Genomic DNA, 18554 nt, shown 5'->3' with positions numbered 1-18554 from the left:
CTCTCAAATTATTTTATTAGTTATGTAGCTATCACATTCCCAACAGTGGAATTTGCTCCATAAACTTTAACTGATGTGTTTTTTCCATCACTGACTACATTTAAAATGCTGGACTGATGAGCGTCCTGGCCAGATATTCCTTTGTTGTGGACCAAACATATTCCAGGGAAAGACAGTCTTCAGATCAACCTTCAGCCTGGAAATGGATAATGCATTGGAGTACCGTAGAGTCATCAGGTTTTGGCTTGTTGCGATTCATAGTATTCTGCGTAAATGATTTGGGTGAGGGTACTGAAAATAAGAATTTGAAATCTGCAGATGGTACTAAAATTGGAAGCACAAAATAATGCAATGAGGTTCAATCAGATTTTGATTTATTAAGTAACTGGGCCATGAGAGGGCATGTGCTGTTTAACAAAGGCAAATGAAAAACTAATTAATCTGGTAATAAAAGATTTAAAACTGCCAGATGAGACAGTTGGCACAGTGAGAAAAGCTTAAATAATGTGAGTGAGGAAATCAATATGATTCAACTGAACACTGGGGAAAGGTTTATGTCCTTGCTGTTCCATTTCCTTGAATTGGTAATGCTGAGATTAGGAAAGAAGTATGCTTTAATATATACTGTATTTATATTTGCATTTCATCCTACACTTTGTATTACAGAGGTTTCTTAAAGCCCAAAAGGAAGAAAAGGGCCCATTGTGGTAGGCACTACAGAAATCAACAGCAGACAGCCAGTTGCTTAGATGTCTCTAGTCAAAATAGATGAGAAAGAGGACGAGAGAGGTATAAAAAGGTAAAAGGCGATTTGATCAAAGTGAATGCTATGCTTAAGAAAAAAATCAGGAGAAAAATCCAATTTTCTCTACTTCTAATCCAGTCAAATGTGCCTCTTGCACTTGACTGGCTGAATATGTGGCCTCTCATTTCATATGCATGAAAAAGAAAGATCTTCAAATTCAGTTCCATTTATGAATTGTGCTGCTGTCCTTGTTTTGCACACTCAAACATCATTAATCTCAGTACTGGAAGGAATCCCCCCTAAAATCACAGATTTAAAGGATATCTATAGCTCCATCAATATTGGAGCCTATGAAGTTAAACCCATAAGGAGAGAAGATATTTGAATAGTTCTGATCTCATCAGTTAACAGGATAGTGATATGCAAACTGGATTTCACAATTTTTTACGATTTCAAATTGTAATCAAAAGACTGCTGTGGTGTAAGGATTACTTCCAAAGGATCAAAAAAACTAAGAAAAGCAAGTTGATTATCAGATTCATTAAACAGGGTTTGCAGTTTTATCAGTAAGCTTTTCTGATTTGGTGAATTGAAAAGATTGAAACCCACTGATTTAGAAAGTTAAGGTTCCTTTGAAAAGCAGCTCTAGGAAAGCTATTAGTAGTTTTAGGTGCCTAAAATGCAGATAAAGCCAAAGAGTATACTTAAAAATGTCTAGTAGGCTAGTTCCCAGGTATCTAAGTGTCTATGAGAGCTGATTTTCAATGACTTTTGAAATGGAACTTTGACACACTCTATAAATACAACGTAATCTTAGCATACAGTGCTTAAATTCTACATCCAACAGCAATGTAGCAATTCTGACTCCTTCTGGGAATGAAGTGCTTCAACGATATAAAAAAAACCTAAGATGGTTAATAGGCATCTTTGTTGACCATTGACGCAGAGAGGCAAAAGGTGCCGTGAACAAACATTTCACTTTGCAGTCCTAACTAAAATTACTTAGAGATGCTCATAAGAAAGAAGGATGCTGCTACCTACCCACAAGATAACAGAATTATTTGTGGAGTATTTACAAAATTATTCAAAGTTACTTTACAAACTATTCAGCTTCTACTTTATTTTTAAAAGTACATAAAACAATTGAGAATTGGCTTATTTGTGCTTTAAAGACAATCAATGTTTTAAATTTTATTTCTGGCACTCAGACTAGTAATTAAAAATGTACTAGGTTCACAATCAAACCACCACCTGACTGCCCATGAACAGGACAGTTTTGCTTTTTAAAATACTTAAAAATCTTTAACATGTCAAGAACAGATGTGCAGAGAAAGTCACTTGATGATACAAAGTCCTGTGTCAAGACTTACAAATAACTATGAACTTATGTTCAGTTACAGAGATATAAATATTTAGTTCCAAATTCAAATGAATCTAAAAATGAAAGTAATAATAAGAACTATTCAAATATTAGTCTAAGGAATTAATTAATGAGACGTAAGTTCACCAGATAACTTCTAGAAAGGTTAATAAGCTACTTAACATTCTATATTAATTTAGTAACATTAAAAAAAAAGCACAAGCATTTACATATTTAAGTGGCTTCTAAATTTCATTTACCAGGCATGTCTTTCATACCTGCCTTGCAATATTGACACATCCCTGAGTTTGTTCAAGACCAGATTCCAGAAACTGCAGATCTGGCCATAGAGTCTCAATATAGTCTCGTTATGCTGAGATACCTACGAAGACTAAGGACATCCAGGTCAGCAGTTCTGAAATGTTTTAAATCAGCCCTTTTTTTTTTTCTTGTAATAAATTGGGACCCCTCTCTACCTTCTTAGACTTGCTTTGCCTATAGCTTCCTTGGCTTCTCTCACTTGTATATATACTTCCATGTTTTATTCTCCCTCTACAGCCAAACTATCCGTGTTATTTCATCTGCATGCACCTGCCAAGCCTTTGCAGCGCTAGCACCAGAAAATGGGCTCGGGCTCCCGACAGTCTATTCCCTACTTCCAGACTGCAGCTTATAACAAGATTTTTCTGCACAGCACTTGTCCCAGTGCCCTGAAATTCACTGCAGGTATACAGCAGTCCCCCCAAATCTCTTCAGTCTCCCTCTCCAGTTGCTTCTCAGATATTTCCATCAAATCACCTCTCCTTTCTGCAGCGCCATGTCCCATGACCAGGCTCCGCAAGCTGTCCAAGAAGAGAAGTGCAGCCCTGGCCCGGAGGCTGGTGGAGCTGCCCCGGCCCTTGGCTCCAGCTCACCACAGCTCACTGCAGAGATGGAGAGCGGTCCCCCACCAGGTATCCAAATGACGTTGCATTTATGAGGGCAAGCCACTTGAACCATAACCTTTGGCCCTGTTCCCAAATGCTGAGAGGGCTTTTCATGTGGTTGTATAAGAGGAGAGAGCTTTTGGAGTGCGGAGGAGAAGGGAGTAGGGAGAGATCAGAGGAGAGTGAGCAGAGACATAGAGAAGGGAAAAAGAAAGAGTGAATTTTTCTGAGGTTCCTTCCACAGGAATGTCTGCCTGAGAAACAATGACCTAATTACAAAAGCTTTTTATTTAGTGTAATGCTACCAAGCTGCAGCTCTACTAGTAAGACAACTACACAGAGACATTGACTGCTAATCATAGAATGGTTTGGGTTGGAAGGGACCTTAAAGATCACCTAGTTCCAACCCCCCTGCCATGGGCAGGGACACCTTCCACTAGACCAGGTTGCTCAAAGCCCCATCCAACCTGGCCTTGAACACTTCCAGGGGTGGGGCACCCACAGCTTATCTGGGCAACCTGTTCCAGTGCCTCACCACCCTCACAGTAAAGAATATCTTCCTTATATCTAATCTAAATCTATGCTCTTTCAATTTAAAGCCATTACCCATCATTCTATCTCCGCTTTTCCAGTTAGTGGGAACTTCACCAGACTGCCATGATTTCTCAAATATGATGGATAGTGCCTTAGCCACTTCATCTGCTGGTTCCCTCAGGACCCACAGATGCATCTCATCAGGTCCCATGGACTTGTGCACCTTCAGGTTCCTTAGATGGTCTCAAACCTGATCTTCTCCTACAGTGAGCGGTTCTTCATTCTCCCAGTCCCTGCCTTTGCCTTCTGCGACTTGGGCGGTGTGGCTGGAGCACTTGCCAGTGAAGACTGAGGCAAAAAACTCATGGAGTACCTCAGACTTCTCCATATCCCAGGTAACCAGGTCTCCTGTTTCCTTCTGGAGAGGGCCCACATTTTCCCTAGTCTTCCTTTTGTCACCGACATACCTACAGAAGCTTTTCTTGTTGCCCTTGACATCCCTGGCCAGATTTCATTCTGTCAGGGCTTTGGCTTTCCTAACCTGATCCCTGGCTGCTCGGACAATTTCTCTGTATTCCTCCCAGGCTACCTGTCCTTGCTTCCACCCTCTGCAGGCTTCCTTTTTGTGTTTGAGTTTGTCCAGGAGCTCCTTGTTCATCCACGCAGGCCTCCTGGCGTTTTTGCCTGGCTTCCTCTTTGTTGGGATGCATCGCTCCTGAGCTTGGAGGAGGTGATCCTTGAATATTCACCAGCTTTCTTGGGCCCCTCTTCCCTCCAGGGCTGTATCTCATGGTACTCTACCAAGCAGATCCCTAATCAGACACTTTCACGATTATATCTAGAGAAAATACTTATGCCCTTGTATGGGAGAGACAGTTCTGAATTTGTAAACCTTAAGTTGGTCTCACAGACATACTTTAAAAAGGTAAAGACAAAAAGAAGGAACAAGAAACCATTGTGAGCCCAATTTAACACAATTGGGGAAAAAAAAACCCACAAAGTCTTGGCCCTGATTTTCATCTTCATAGAGTGGGAATTTTGCCATTAATTACAACCAAAATGAGATCTGGCCCATTAAAATACAGCAGGTGATCAGTATCCTTAGTTTGCAGAAGTTGCTCAGCACTTGACAGGCATAAGTTCATAAAAATATAACCTATGCTTTAAGAGAGCTGAGGTCTGGAAAGAACAGAAAGTCAGGACAGAGGCACATGAACTGAGTAAGGACCAAGAAAATGGAGCGCTGAAGATCAAAGCTGAGGCACGCTAACAGGCTTGGCAGACAGGGATGATGATGAACACAGGATGCCTTTTCACATGACACTTAAGCCAAAGCAATTAGTTCCTCCCTTCCACAAACACAAAATTTTTTCCTAAGAAGTTCTTATGTTTAAAAACAAATGTTTTCAAAATGAAACTGTGTGTATAAGTTTAAATTAGGGTAAAAAGATTATTTACATAAAACTGCACTTTATGAAAAGTCCATGAAAAACAACCTGTGAAAATGAAACTCTGTGAAATGACTTCTTTTCACAACTGTTAGAGTAACTTCAACCTCCTTTAAAATACCCTATGATCTTTACCCAGTATTATTTTAGCAATAATACTTTGAAAATACTATGCAAGTGGAGAACATTAAACAAATGCATAGCACAACATATACATTTATCCCTGAATGATCTTTTCTTTGGAAAGTAAATCAAACTCAACAGCGATAAGTGTTAACAAATCAGAGGAGTTATGGAAGGAATTCAGAAAAATGGTCAAATTTATAAATTGCTTTCTTTTACAACTTATACGCAACTGCCTAATTTGCCAGATGCCTGGATAGTCCCTGATTAAATAATACATGTGCCTTACTTCCAAACAGATTTTAAAAACCTGGTAAGTGCTTTTGAGTGGTAGAGGTAGTCCTTCTTCGTGGGCTATGTGCAAAGGTTTGGGGCTTGCCTATAGCTTTTGTGAGTAGAGGTCTGGTGTGTTGCCCTGGGTAGTATTTTTGGCTCTTGCACAGAAAAAAAAAATGTATCTCTTGTATGTCTGTGTACAGTTTCTTTTTTGGTAGTGCCTTGTGAGAAATATAAGGAGCCCCACATTACCATAACCCTTGTATAGCAGATCAGGAAACCTCCCCACTGTGCCCTCCCTGCAGCCTGTGCTATAGGTCACTTGCGTGTAGGTGCCCGTGAGCTCTGCTGACTCCTGCCCAGGCCTGCAGCTTCCTGGTCATGGACAGCACACCCAGGCCTGGGATCTGGCATGGGTGTGATAATGCAGCACTTCTGGACCTTGCTGGTGTGCTCTGGCCTGACTTCAGGGGAGCCGTGACTGAGGCATGCTTATGGCAAGGGGCACAGGCTGTCCTCCCAGGCAGGAATATGAATGTGCTTTGGGGGTGGTTAGAGACTGGAAAAGGACAGGAGAAAAGGCTTCTACTCATATTCCTTGCCAACCCTTTAGGTAGTAGAAAGTAATGCAAATTAGGCAGTGCTACAGAGCACATCACATGAATGAGTGCCTTGGGAGGCACTGGCAACACCAGAGCTCTATCCACCACTCCTTCAAACGAGTCACACATTTAAAAGTGCGCATTTTGTGGAAGAGTTCTTTATATTCAAAGGCTTACATTACATTACCCTTTGAAGGAGATCAGTTTTGTGTTATGAATTAAGATCCTGAGGGAGATTTTTCTAGTCTGTTCTCCACTTTGAATCTAATATAGAAACAATAGAAAACAGCTATCTAGCCAGCTAGCTCCTTTTTCCTCAAGCCATCCTCAAGAAGCCTTTATATCCATATCATTTAAAACAGACAAGATACTATACTGCATATTGCATGGAAGAATCCTGCAATGACATGCGATGGCCCAAGAGCATTTTGTCTTTAACTTGTAATAAAGTGAACCACAAAACAAGTACCACATGAAGAATTTGTAATGCACAGTGCCAAATGCTTTATTCATTGCTTATAAAATGTGCTGCCAGTAAATGTTCATTTGTGTTAAACAAGAAATCCTAAAGACACAACAACTGTGAAAGAGGAAGAGAGAACATGAAGATGACAGGCCTGGAAAAACCATCTACACAAGAGGGAATGGCCTTATAACCAAAGATAAGTACTGTTATCACACCAAAGCCTTCCTGTGAAACTCTTTCAGGAATATTACAGGAGCATGTTATTGGACTGAACTAGGTCTCAGGATCCTGGACTCTACTTCTAGCTCTGCCTGTCAGGTACTCTTAGGGGAGGCACTTCCACTTTCCAGCATTAGTTGCTCTCTATCTACAGTAACAGTAATGATACTTTCTGCTTTATTTTTATTAACCTTTCTGTTTCACACTGTGTAAAGTAAAAGGAAAAAAATTATAGAAAATAGAGCAGTGTTAAGAGATCATCTAGTTCAATCTCTTTCTCTGAGTGAAGATTAAACAGACCTATGGAGTTTCTGATTACACAGCCTTAAAGGCCTCTGGTGATAGGGACAACCTCCCCAGGAAAACAAGTCTAGCATTAAAAAACCAATTTACTTATGCCAGCCATATGAAAACATTTCCTAGAGTCTAACATGAATCTTGCCTAATCTAATTTAAGGTTATTATTACTTTTGCTTTGTCAAACATCAGTGTGGAAAATGGGTTGTAGCTTTCACCCCTTGCAACAACCTTAAAAGGTATATCTGCCTGTGGCATGTTTTCTTTCTAGACAAGAAAGTCTTTCCTCTCTGACAATGTTTTCTGGATCCGTGATGACCAACAGTGCTCTCCCATGGAACCTCTGCAAACACAAATCTTCTCTGAAATACGCCAAACTGCAACTCATCTGAGCTTTACGACACTGGCACACTTTCCATTCCCTCATTTGGATCAGTATTGGAAACATGGAAGAGTACCAGATGCAGGATGGATCCTCTGAACCTCTATTCAGTATATTACCTTCTCATTTTGACAGGGTACTGCTGAATGACAGGAACTGCCTGGATGCAGGTATCCTACACTTTTGTAACTGCCCTAGTGCATCAGTTGGTGAGGACTGGTCAGAACAAAAGGGCAGAAAACCACTTCCCAGAAGCCTTTGTCCATAACATTCCTGTTCCATTTAATAACCGGATAAACACTCTTCATTTTACTAGTGTACTTCCAGAATGGTTACTTATTATTCTTCATATCTCCAGCTAGTGCCATTTTGCTCTGTGCTTTGGCCCTTCTGATTTTAGTTCTGGTGCTTATGTTACTGTTTTACACTTACCTTCAGTAATTTGACAGAAGTAATTCTTAGTTGCCAGTTTATTTCAACTTGCCATCAAGCTCATAATGTAGTCCCACATATTTTTCACTACACTTTGGAACCAAAAAGATGTAGGGAAAGAAAGCACAAGTCAAAAAAGGGACGGACACATTACAGAGAAAGGATATAAGGAATATTTAGCTACAAAGGAGACAAGAATGATAACTCAAAACATCAATGTGTATGTTATTTCCACACATCCCCAAATTTATTTTATCACTGTATTCATTAATTTAATTCCAGTACTTACATATGAGTGACCTTACTTAAACTGTTGAAGGAATGGGCCTCCAGACTCTGAAGTGTTTCATCGATGGAGATGTAGCTAAACACCAGCAAACAGAAAAAGAAACAAGTTTCAGACCTTGGCAAGCCACGGCTAGTGCCCATCATGCCACTTTATTTTTTCCCTCATTCTTTTTCTCATCCAACTGCCATGACACTGCTGAACACACAGACAGTGTCCGAGGGAGGAACTTTTAACAGGATTTTGATTTTGACTGATGCCTTAGATGCACACTATACTGCAGAATACAGTTAAATCAAAAAACCACAACAGTGCTATTAAGCAGCAAAAGCAAACATCATTTTTTCACATTTCAGAATCGTATTTCTTCCCTTTTCCCCACTTAAGATCACCTTGGAGTTCTCTAAGGGGATCTAGTGCTCAGGTAAATTGTCATATTTCTCTATATCGAAGAATTAAAAAGGAAGGAAAGAAACAAAAACCAAAAACTTGGGCCATCACTGCAACAACTGTCGCAGTTTCTCTAGAGGGAAACAGATCATCAGGGCAACCAGTGCTTTGATGTTGCTGAGGAAAAAAATGTGCTCTAACATGAATTTAGAGAGAAACTGTAGCCATACAGTGAATGTCGTAAAGGATGTAAGGAGTAACGTGGCTCAGAAGCAAAACCGACAGCAAGCTTGAGAAATATTTATTTGCACACAGTTTAGACTGAGTTGCATTGGTACTGCTAGTGATCTATTGAACGTGATGAGAAAATAGCTCTACAGAGTCTCTCCACCATCATTAGGAGGATGATAATACTGGAACTACTGTCAAAGGCTTTAAAGTGTGAATAAAGTTGCAATAAAACTAACTAGTGCTGATTTTCAGAAACTGACATTACTATTGGGGTTAAATTATCTGATTCTGTCTTTCAAAATATCTTAGTTTTAAAATTTATTAATGCTGGAATAGCATTTAAAAGATGTATTCCTGTATTTTATTTCCTTTTCTAATCATATTTTATATCATATTTCTAATCTATAGATCTTTTAAAATAATTGGAAAGTCTTGTATATTCTTTATATTTATTATTAAAATATTTAAGTACTATCTTTTGATATTCTTGATTGAAGTTACTGACTCAGTTTTTAATATTTTGCATGGTTACACATACCCTGAGCAACTTGATCATTATTTTAAATGCACAAAATTAAATTGACTAGAATAGTCTTAGACATCAATTTTTTATGTCAAAATCAAATAAAATGTTATAATAAAGAGATTGTATCATATGCCTTTCCTCCTTTTTAATCAGTAGACCTGCAAAGACCTAGAATCATACTTAACTTAAAAAATATCCAACTGGTATTTTACATCAATTCTAATTGGATTGTGTTCCTTAAGCAAAACAGAGAAGATTTTTAACATTCTTTCCATTTTTTCCAATGACAGTATTAAGAGTAATAATAGTAAATAGCAAATTAAAATATGATCATTTAACCCAGGAGGGCTTTTTAATACAGTCAATTATGGATCAGATTTTTATGTTTTGTAGAAATTTTAAAGAAGATAAATCTTTATTTCTTTCAATGGATATTAAAAAATACTTAAAATGTTTTAAAAAATTTGAAAGAATACTTTGTGACCAGTGCATGCTTTGTGACCAGCAGATGACTAATACTACTAACTGTTCCAAGGGAATTTATGTCCTCTCCAGACTGGAGCTAAAAGCATATTACCTGAACTGATTTTAACTCTTCTAACATGAGATATACTTTTTATTGGTCACTTTGGAAACGTATTCAACGGTGTTTGAAAAGATACCAGAAAAGTGACTAGTAGAGATTGTATGACCAACAGATTCTACAGTAATACTGCTTTTACAAAGCTATTTGCCTCTTCCAAAAGGAAGGAAGATAATAAAACAGGAATACAATAAAGACAGTATTTCCGGTCTGTACCTCTGTGATTGAGTACTGCAGAGTTAGATGTTTATGTGAGATGCTTTAATTTTTTTTTCCTGTAAGCAATAAATGTCTATTGCCCAGGAAATTGGAGTTTTGGTCTTAAAAGAAAATTAATTATTCCATTTTAACAGAGCCTACATTTTAACATACCAAAAGCTAGGTTATATCAATGATATAAAATATCAATATATCAATTTTTTATAAAAAAAAAAAAGTTGTTCTATGTAGCAAACAGCTATCTATAAATCAGCTTGACAGAAAATGAAAGTAAAAATGGATAATGAACAAACATTGCATCCTCACGCTGGGGCTAGGAATTAGAGAGTACTTTTTGTGTGCTCCGCAATCAAAACTGGTCACCTTACATCAGGCAGGCAAGTGCTTTTCTCTCACTTATGAGAAGAGGCAGAAGAGCAGCAACAGGGATTCCTCCTCCTCCCTCACCCCTACAGCCCACGTCCCTTCCCACCTCACTGCATGTCACATTTTTACTATACTGCCTGGCTTGGAGCTGATTGAGTTACAGTTTTATATCTTACAGCTGTGGGACAAAAGTGGGAAGGAAATGGCTTATTTTCTTTGCGTGTTGACCTCCACTCTTCTGCTTCATAAGCAGATGTATTTGTGTACATTAATTAAACCACATCATCACTGATGACAGGGAAATGAGTAGTTTTATTTGCTTTAGTGTCATCTAGGTAAACACCCAAAACCCACAGAAACACATTCAAAATCTCCTCTGAGACAGGAATGTCAAACAGAAACATGTATTAAAGGTGCATAAACATTGACTTCCAAGTGTTCAGAGTGCCTCCAAAGACCTTTGGGCTCTGGCTAATGAACACATAATACAACACGTTAAATGTAAGAAATAAAAATCATAGCAATCAGAACTGGAAGGAGGTGCATCAGAAGAAGAGGGAAAGCGTGTTTAAATTCCCATTTTGAAGGCATGTTACAATTCAGCACCTCCTCTCCCTACCAGCTGTGTTTAATTTGCAGGATTTCAAAATGCCTTCAACACCCATCACAAATACAGTCATAGCTTAAACACCAAATGCACAGCTTCAGAGAAAGTCTGTTTGCAGATAACACTTTAATCACCGTTGCCCATTCAGAAAGAGCCTGAGAACACAGGATTTAAAGCAGATTGGCACGTGGCAGTAGCCACAAGGTCCCTTCCCTGCCCTTATTTTCTTCCTTCTCCCTCTCTCCACCTTTCTTTGCTTTTTTCCAGCCTCAGCATCCCCTGTGTTGCTGTGTTGCTGCCCACTGGCTGCCCCTGTTCTCCTTTGCTGCTGATGGAGGGCAGCTCGGTGATGTGTGGGGTACTTCACGAGAGGACAACCAGGAGCAGCTAAGGCAATCGAAGCCCTGAGTTGGGGCTGTACTGTATGGGCTAGCACTGGGGAGCCGGGGAGGTGTGGGAGCACTGTGTTGCACAGTGCAGTGCACAGGGGAAATGTTGTGCTCTGCATGGGGCTGCTGGCAGAAAGCACTGTGCAACGCAAGGATGCTACTTTGCGTGGAGAAGCCATGGAGAAAACTGCTCAGGGAGCTACAGGTCAGGTGTCTGTGACGTAGTCATGAATATGACCCCAAAGCATCATCCTGAGCCCAGGAAAAAGACTCCTTATCCTTGACCTTAAAAATACTGAATGTTCAACCTGTCCTAAGTCAGTAGGAAATACCAGGTGAAGCCCTCCTACCAAGATTTAATGTATTTGCAACTTTAAGGATGTAAAACAGAAATTTCTCTTGCATCTGAATACCTTATAAAACTTTTTTTTTTCAGTGCACTGATGCATTTCTGACAGGAATTAGCTTTGCACTTGAGCATTTCATTGAAATGCTTTTTGTTTCATTCCCATGGCAAAGCAGCACAGGGAAACAATCTCTGTTTCTGGCTATCAAGAGTACAGAGATATGCATTCATTTAAGAGAAATGGTAGCTCTAAAATTTTTGTTTAAACAAGGTTCATAAAGAGGACAACTAAACTTTCTGTTCAGTACAGAGGAAAAAAAGGTTTATTTGTGGAAATTATATAGTAGAAACCATATAGCAAAACAAAGTGCTATATTTGGAACAGTAAATATAGTCTCTATCACCCTATTGAAACTTCAGAACATTTTCTAGATGAGTTTACAAAACAAGGAATGATCTGGTAATTTTCATTGCTGATGGAAATTATGGGCTGGGAGAGGCATATGAAATATGTGGTACATTAGAGGCCAAGACATACACACAAGAGCTGTTAAAATACAGGTACTGGTTCCTTAACCCAAAGTTTATATCAAGAAGGTAGGAGTTCATGGTTTGTAATAGTAGTAAATGCTATAAGAAAAATGCAGAAGGACATTGACACTATTCAAATTTAAACCACTGTCTATTCTTCATAGGATTTTTAAAATTAACAAGAGAAAGAGAAATGTGGTAATCCAGAAGGCATTGCACAGCAAGAGAAAGAGTGTAACGCTACCACATCAGGTCATGATTTTAGGTGGGTTACTGCTATGTTCAACTGTATCTATGCTATTTTCCTACACATAAATGTGGAGTAGAGGGAAGGTAAAACTCTGTATTCAGATACTCACCTTAAAGAATAATTTGGGGAAAATATTGACATTTGTTTTCCCAGGTAGCCTTGAAATCATGAACCAAATAAACTGACATGGATGCCAACATATTATCTTAAGATGTGTAAAAAGCACCTATTAATCTCATTCAAGGCCGTAAGGTCTTTGTAATTTTGACTTTCCTCTTCAACTGAAATGTGATCAAAGCATGCAAGAGAGTGGTTATCTGTTACCGTGTTACTACCAAACAGTATAGGCAAAAGATTGTCCTTGACTCATAACGCCCATGGAGAAAGACTAGGTGGCTAAGTGTCCTTAGCCTACGAGGGCGCTGAGTGATCTAGAAACAGGCAGTGTGAATACCCCCGTCTCACCTGCGGTGCCATGAAGGTTAGGAAGATTTGGTATAACTGCCTTTTGGCCACTGGAAGTTTTTGGAGGCTAGGCATCTTTAGAGAAGAGTTCACTGAATTCTTCAGATGAACACCTGTGCTTTTACAAATTCATAAATATCACAATTTGAAAATTTTAAAACCTGAAAAGCATCTAAGCAACGGATTATGTGTCATTGAAAGCCGAAGAAGATTTGACATCCTTCTACATTTAATAAAACTCTGTTTTGAACAAAGTTTATCAGGTTTATATATGATACTATACATCATATCAGGGACATCCCCCCTCAAAAAAACCCCAAAACAATACACCATCTATCTGATTAAACTGAGATAGTAAATGAGGCTGCAGATATTCAAGAACAATTACTTAGAAGGATTTTAGAAAGTCATTACTTCAATACACCTGGATGAAACTATAAAATATAATTAGGCAGACCTCCATGTCCCTCCAAAGTCCACTTTCATGAATTCTTAAATAGTAGTCCATCTCAGCCATTCAGCCAAAGCTCAGCTGGAGTTGAGACTTGCAAGGAATGTCAAGGACAACAAGAAGAGCTCCTATTGCTACATTAGTAATAAAAGGCTGAACAAGAAAAATGTGGGCCTCTTGCTGAATGAGGTGGTTTATTTAGTTAACAGTGGACACAGATAAAGCTGAGCACCAGACTGGATAAAGCCCTGAGCAATCTGGTTGGACCTTACAGTTGGCCCAACTTTGAGCAGGTGGTGGACTAGAGGCCTCCTGAGGTCCCTTCTCATGACCCTCTGATTCTAGGGAGTGAATCGGGAGATGGCAGAGAAGTTCCCTGCATCAAATAGCCATACACAGGATGATAGATTATGGGCCAGCCACCAAGAAGAACAAAACAAAGGTGGGACAACTTTGTCTCAAGACTGCTGACATCAATGAGCAGTGCAGTGCAAGGGCAGCCACTTTCAATGGGACAAATGTTGACATGAGGCAAATAGGTAGAGGCTGCTGATTGTGCAGCTGGGAGCTGGGAGCTGGAAACAAATTTTTAGCCAGGACCAGCAACAGAATATGTTCATTTGTTATGAATAAAACCATTTCTCATATTTAGCGAACCACAAAAAAAAAAAAAGTTTTATTGCCTTATTTATCTCATCTACTTTAATAAAGGTGTGCTTGTATCCAAAAATGCCTAGTATGCCTTCCTATAGCTGGTTCAGGTTATAAACAATGGGATTATTATGTGCAGTTCCAAAATGTAAGTGGTGAGGTAGCAAAGGTGCAGGAATATTTTCATTTCAGAAGATTTTATACACAAAGACAGAATTTTGGAGGAGGAAAGTGATTTTTAATAAAAGAGCTAAAAGAATAATATCAGAAACAGAACTTACATCCTAGAGATGTTGGGGAGATTGGAAAAAGCGTCGCTTGGAATTGTTCTTAGATGAGTCTCCATAAACCTCCTATAGAAATAAAAGTTTGGCAGTTAATATCCTTCAGTAAGTACAATTTAACATTAAAAAGTCCTACACAGCTCCAGCTCTGCTCCAATATTTCTTTTCTTATCTTCCCTTTTCCCAGTGTTTCAATCCTTGTGTCATTTCTATTCCTGTTTCATTATGTGACTTGGTTTTCTTGGTGTGCTCCCTCAATCTAAATTACAACCTTCTGCATCGTCTCTCCTAGGAACTCCGCATTCAGGGGTAATGACGGACCTTCCAAAACTCCAAAGCATGACCAGCAAACATATTTGCCCATTGAAGTAAATAAAGTATTAAAAGTATAAGCATTCTTTTAATCATTTCAGGCTCCACAAAGATATCCCATCCCTCATTCTGAGCAAGAAATTCAGGTATACCAGCCAAAATTGAATTAGAGCAATTTCATACTACCTCCACAGAATTCTCCATATATCTTGTAATAAATACAACATTCTTCCTCCCTAAACCTCTGATGTGGGGATGGCATGTACATTGTTATTTTTTAGCTTAAGCCCAGTTAAAGATGCACTTCAGGAGATAATAGAATTATGTATCTTACCCATGTGTAGGAGGTTTCAGAAAAACAGGCAATATTTAAGGGAGATACTTATCAACAGCCAAGTTCTTAACAGAATGAATCTCTAGCAAACTGACTTCTCCAAAAAAGGAGGAAATGCTTTGGAAAATTAGCCTATAATGTCTGTTAAATTTACAGTTACAACCTGTCATTGCTGGATGAGGTAATCTTTGATTTTCCAGTACATCTGGGAATACACTTACATAATTTATAGTCAATGAATAGTCTGAAGAATAATCAAGAACAAATGAGAAACTTTTCCCATAGCTGCTGTTTAAGAACAGTTCAGTAGAAAAGAAATAAACAAATTAGGATGATTTCCTAATTCCATTTTCTGTTTCATAAAGTGAGGTATCTAATAATTATATTTGATTTACACAGACAAAAATATTATAATCTTAAGATTTATCAAGCTTCTGGAACTTGCATACAAGAAATAAAAATATCTGTAAAAATTCTTAAAACTTCCTTCTTGAGTAAAAATATAAATTAAGAGAATGTACACTCCTATCATCCCGGGGGAAGGCTCTGTCTGCTTCCCAGGTATACCTCCCCTACTCCATATACTTCTTACAAGAATGAGCAAGGAGAACCTAAAGACTTCTATTTTTCCAACACTGGGTTGATATTTCTCCTGACCTCAATCCACCCAGCTCCCACTGAGCCCCCAGCCAGGGGAATGTCAGTTAGTCCAGAGGTATACTTGCCTATTCCCCTGCACTCATAGCACCTTGACACCCATACCAGTGCTCTCCCATCCTTCTCCCTCCTCCACTTCATACTACTGCTTCCTTCTATTATCACAATCCTAGACAACATTTGTAAAAAACAGCTGCTTAGTCCAGCACAGCCTGCTGATCTTGCTGTTGTGTTTCAGCATCTCTCTGTATTTCCAAGCCTTTGAGGAAGCTGACAGTGATGACTGAGGAAGTTCTGGTTTCAGACAGATTTTAACAAGTCTTACAGCAGAACAGAGTGAATGAGGGACCTTGACAGGCTGGAGAACTGCGCCAACAGGAACCTTACGCAGTTCAACAAGGAGAAAGTGCAAAGTCCTGCACCTGGGCAGGAACAACCCCATGCACCAGTACATGCTGGGGGCCAACTGGCTGGAAAGCAGCTTTGCAGAAAAGGACCTGGGGGTCCTGGTGGGCACCAAGTTGAACATGAGCTAGCAATGTGCCCTTGCTGCAAAGAAGGCTAATGGTATCTTGGGCTGCATTAGGAGGAGAAAGCAGTCCTAAGGCTTCTCCCTGAGACTGTTAGAAGCCCAGAAGAACATAGTTTAAGCCACTTCCGACTATCCAAGCTCACTTTTAACCTCTCTTATATCCCTCTGGTCCTCTGTTCACCTACAAAATGCTGACTCACACGATAGTGACTTCCCATCACCAATCATTACAGAAACTAGTACTTAACCTATCACTTAGGCATAATTCCATGTTCCAGAAAAGCAAGAATTTAAATACCATCCTAAGTCTCTTCTTGACCTCCTGCTCTTATGTCAGACATTCATCCCTCTCCGTTTTTGTCAGATAATGAATGGAGTTGGACCCATCATTCATGAGCTAGCTACACATCGGCTAAGTGAGCTTACATTAAGTAAGTATTGACATACTTGAAATTTACACATCCCATCAGAAAAGCCTGGAAATTCTGAATAATATTTATGAATCAATTGTATCAAAGTTGCTGTATTATGAAATGACTCTGCATTTATAAATTTCTAGACAAGGCTCCTAAGGCTATATTTTGACTGAATGGCTGGTAAATTTATTACATGGGCTGGAAGTGGGTGTATTATATTTCTTCCTATCTATCTGCTAGAGTTTAAAGGTATACCAACATTCTGCAAATATGACAAAAAACTATATGGGGTATAGGATGTGTTTATAAACGGACTCATAAAAAAAAGAGAGACAGTAAAGTATAAATAGAAAGAAATCTTAGGCAGAAGAAGAGAAGAAATAGCCCATTTCATGACAAAAGCTTAGTTGCGAGGTGAAACAGTAGCAGAGATTGTCAGCAAAGCTAAAAGACTCCAAGTTCATGTAATACACCTACTACATAAACAACACGCTAAATAATAGCATGTAGCATATACTGGCAAAGTAATTGGTGTTTGTTAGTCACCATTCTTCAACTACTTGCTGTCTTAACAGACTGCTGACTGAGTTCAAAGAGTCAATGATTATGCAGACCATAAAATGAGGTCAATGCAACAGGCCTGGGGCCAGGGCCAAACTTTTAAGCCAGCCTTTGTGTACAACCACCTGCAAAGCTCCAGTTCTCTCTGAGTTTTAAAAAACTGTGGGCTGATACATTACTGCTAATTTTAAGCCACCTCCTAAAGCATTTTAAACTTTGCAGAAAAAAATCAGTGCTTCAGTCCCTGTTTGCTAAGTGTGAACCTGTGGATAATTATTGGTTGGGGACCACGAGGCATCAGTGGTGTGTAGAAGGCTGTGGGATGGACAGTAATTCTTAGGAGTGGGAAGAAGACAGGCTGAGAAAATTCTCAACCAGAAAAGTCTATGATGGATCAAAAATGAGAGTAATTTAAATAGGCTAGCTTTAGTTTAGCCCAGTCTAACTGCATATAAAGATCACAAGCTTACCAATTGTGTTAATATGCTCTTCAGGCTGGGAAAGCAGCAAGTTTTGGAATTTAAAGCCAGAAACAAGAAAGGCAAGACAGGTCAGAGCTTCCAGCCTGCCAGCTGCTGGCACCAACCATAACATATAGTGTGAACATATGATGAATAATTGAGAATTCATTATATTAATGGATTGTGATTCTTCCTGTCTTGCCTGCATTAGAAATTTTCTTTAAACCTGCATGTTTCAATTTGAAATTTAGCAAGAAAGTCCAGTATCCAGCCAGCCACAGTATCTTCACAAAGAAAGTAAGCTTTTTCAGAATAAAGGAAAAAGGTTTACTGGGAAAATATACATTAGTTTTCCAAGTGAGAAAAACTGTAACTATAAGCACTTACATATTTAATAGGCTCACTTAATATCCTTTCTACATTAAGGCAAAGACAACACATATGAGAATGTTCAATACCCTTTAATGAAAAAATTGCTCCTGTGCTAACCTGAGTACTACCATTTATTTCTACCTTTATTTTCTCATTCAGACTAAAAGCCTCAATAAATGCAGCAAAAATCTTCAGTCTATACTCCATAAAATCTTTCAAAAAGAAGAACCCGAAGTCTGAGATCATTTTCATTACAAACATGCTGTCAATATTTGCAAAGATACAAAAGCTTACAAATCACATTTTTGCTAAATGAGTTGTTTTAAAAATGGCAAGAAAATGTTTCAGAAAAACATTTTAAGTTTTATAGGACAACAATTAGTTTGCATTTCTTAGTTTCATAGGTCAGAAAGTCAGTTTGAAGTTTTTAAAATTTTCTTTCTGCTTTGATATTTACACCAAAAGTTCAGCCTGTATGTTCCTGAAAGACTCTACATTGCATATATCAAGAAAATGAAACCTGA

General features: G+C 38.8%; 1 protein-coding gene across 1 annotated transcript in view; it reads right to left on the bottom strand.

Moving 5' to 3' along the window:
* Positions 1–18554, bottom strand: part of TSHR (thyroid stimulating hormone receptor) — an 86410-nt gene that overhangs the window by 33661 nt on the left and 34195 nt on the right. The window contains exons 2-3 of the mRNA XM_050897708.1: positions 14383–14454; positions 8100–8174 (exon numbers count right to left, since the gene is read on the bottom strand). Of these exons, the coding sequence (XP_050753665.1) occupies positions 8100–8174; positions 14383–14454 (147 nt within the window). The remainder of the gene's footprint in view (positions 1–8099; positions 8175–14382; positions 14455–18554) is intronic.

Source organism: Gymnogyps californianus, chromosome 5 (assembly GCF_018139145.2).
Source record: "Gymnogyps californianus isolate 813 chromosome 5, ASM1813914v2, whole genome shotgun sequence".
NCBI classification, from domain to species: Eukaryota; Metazoa; Chordata; class Aves; order Accipitriformes; family Cathartidae; genus Gymnogyps; species Gymnogyps californianus.
This window is presented reverse-complemented; position numbering and strand designations above follow the sequence as displayed.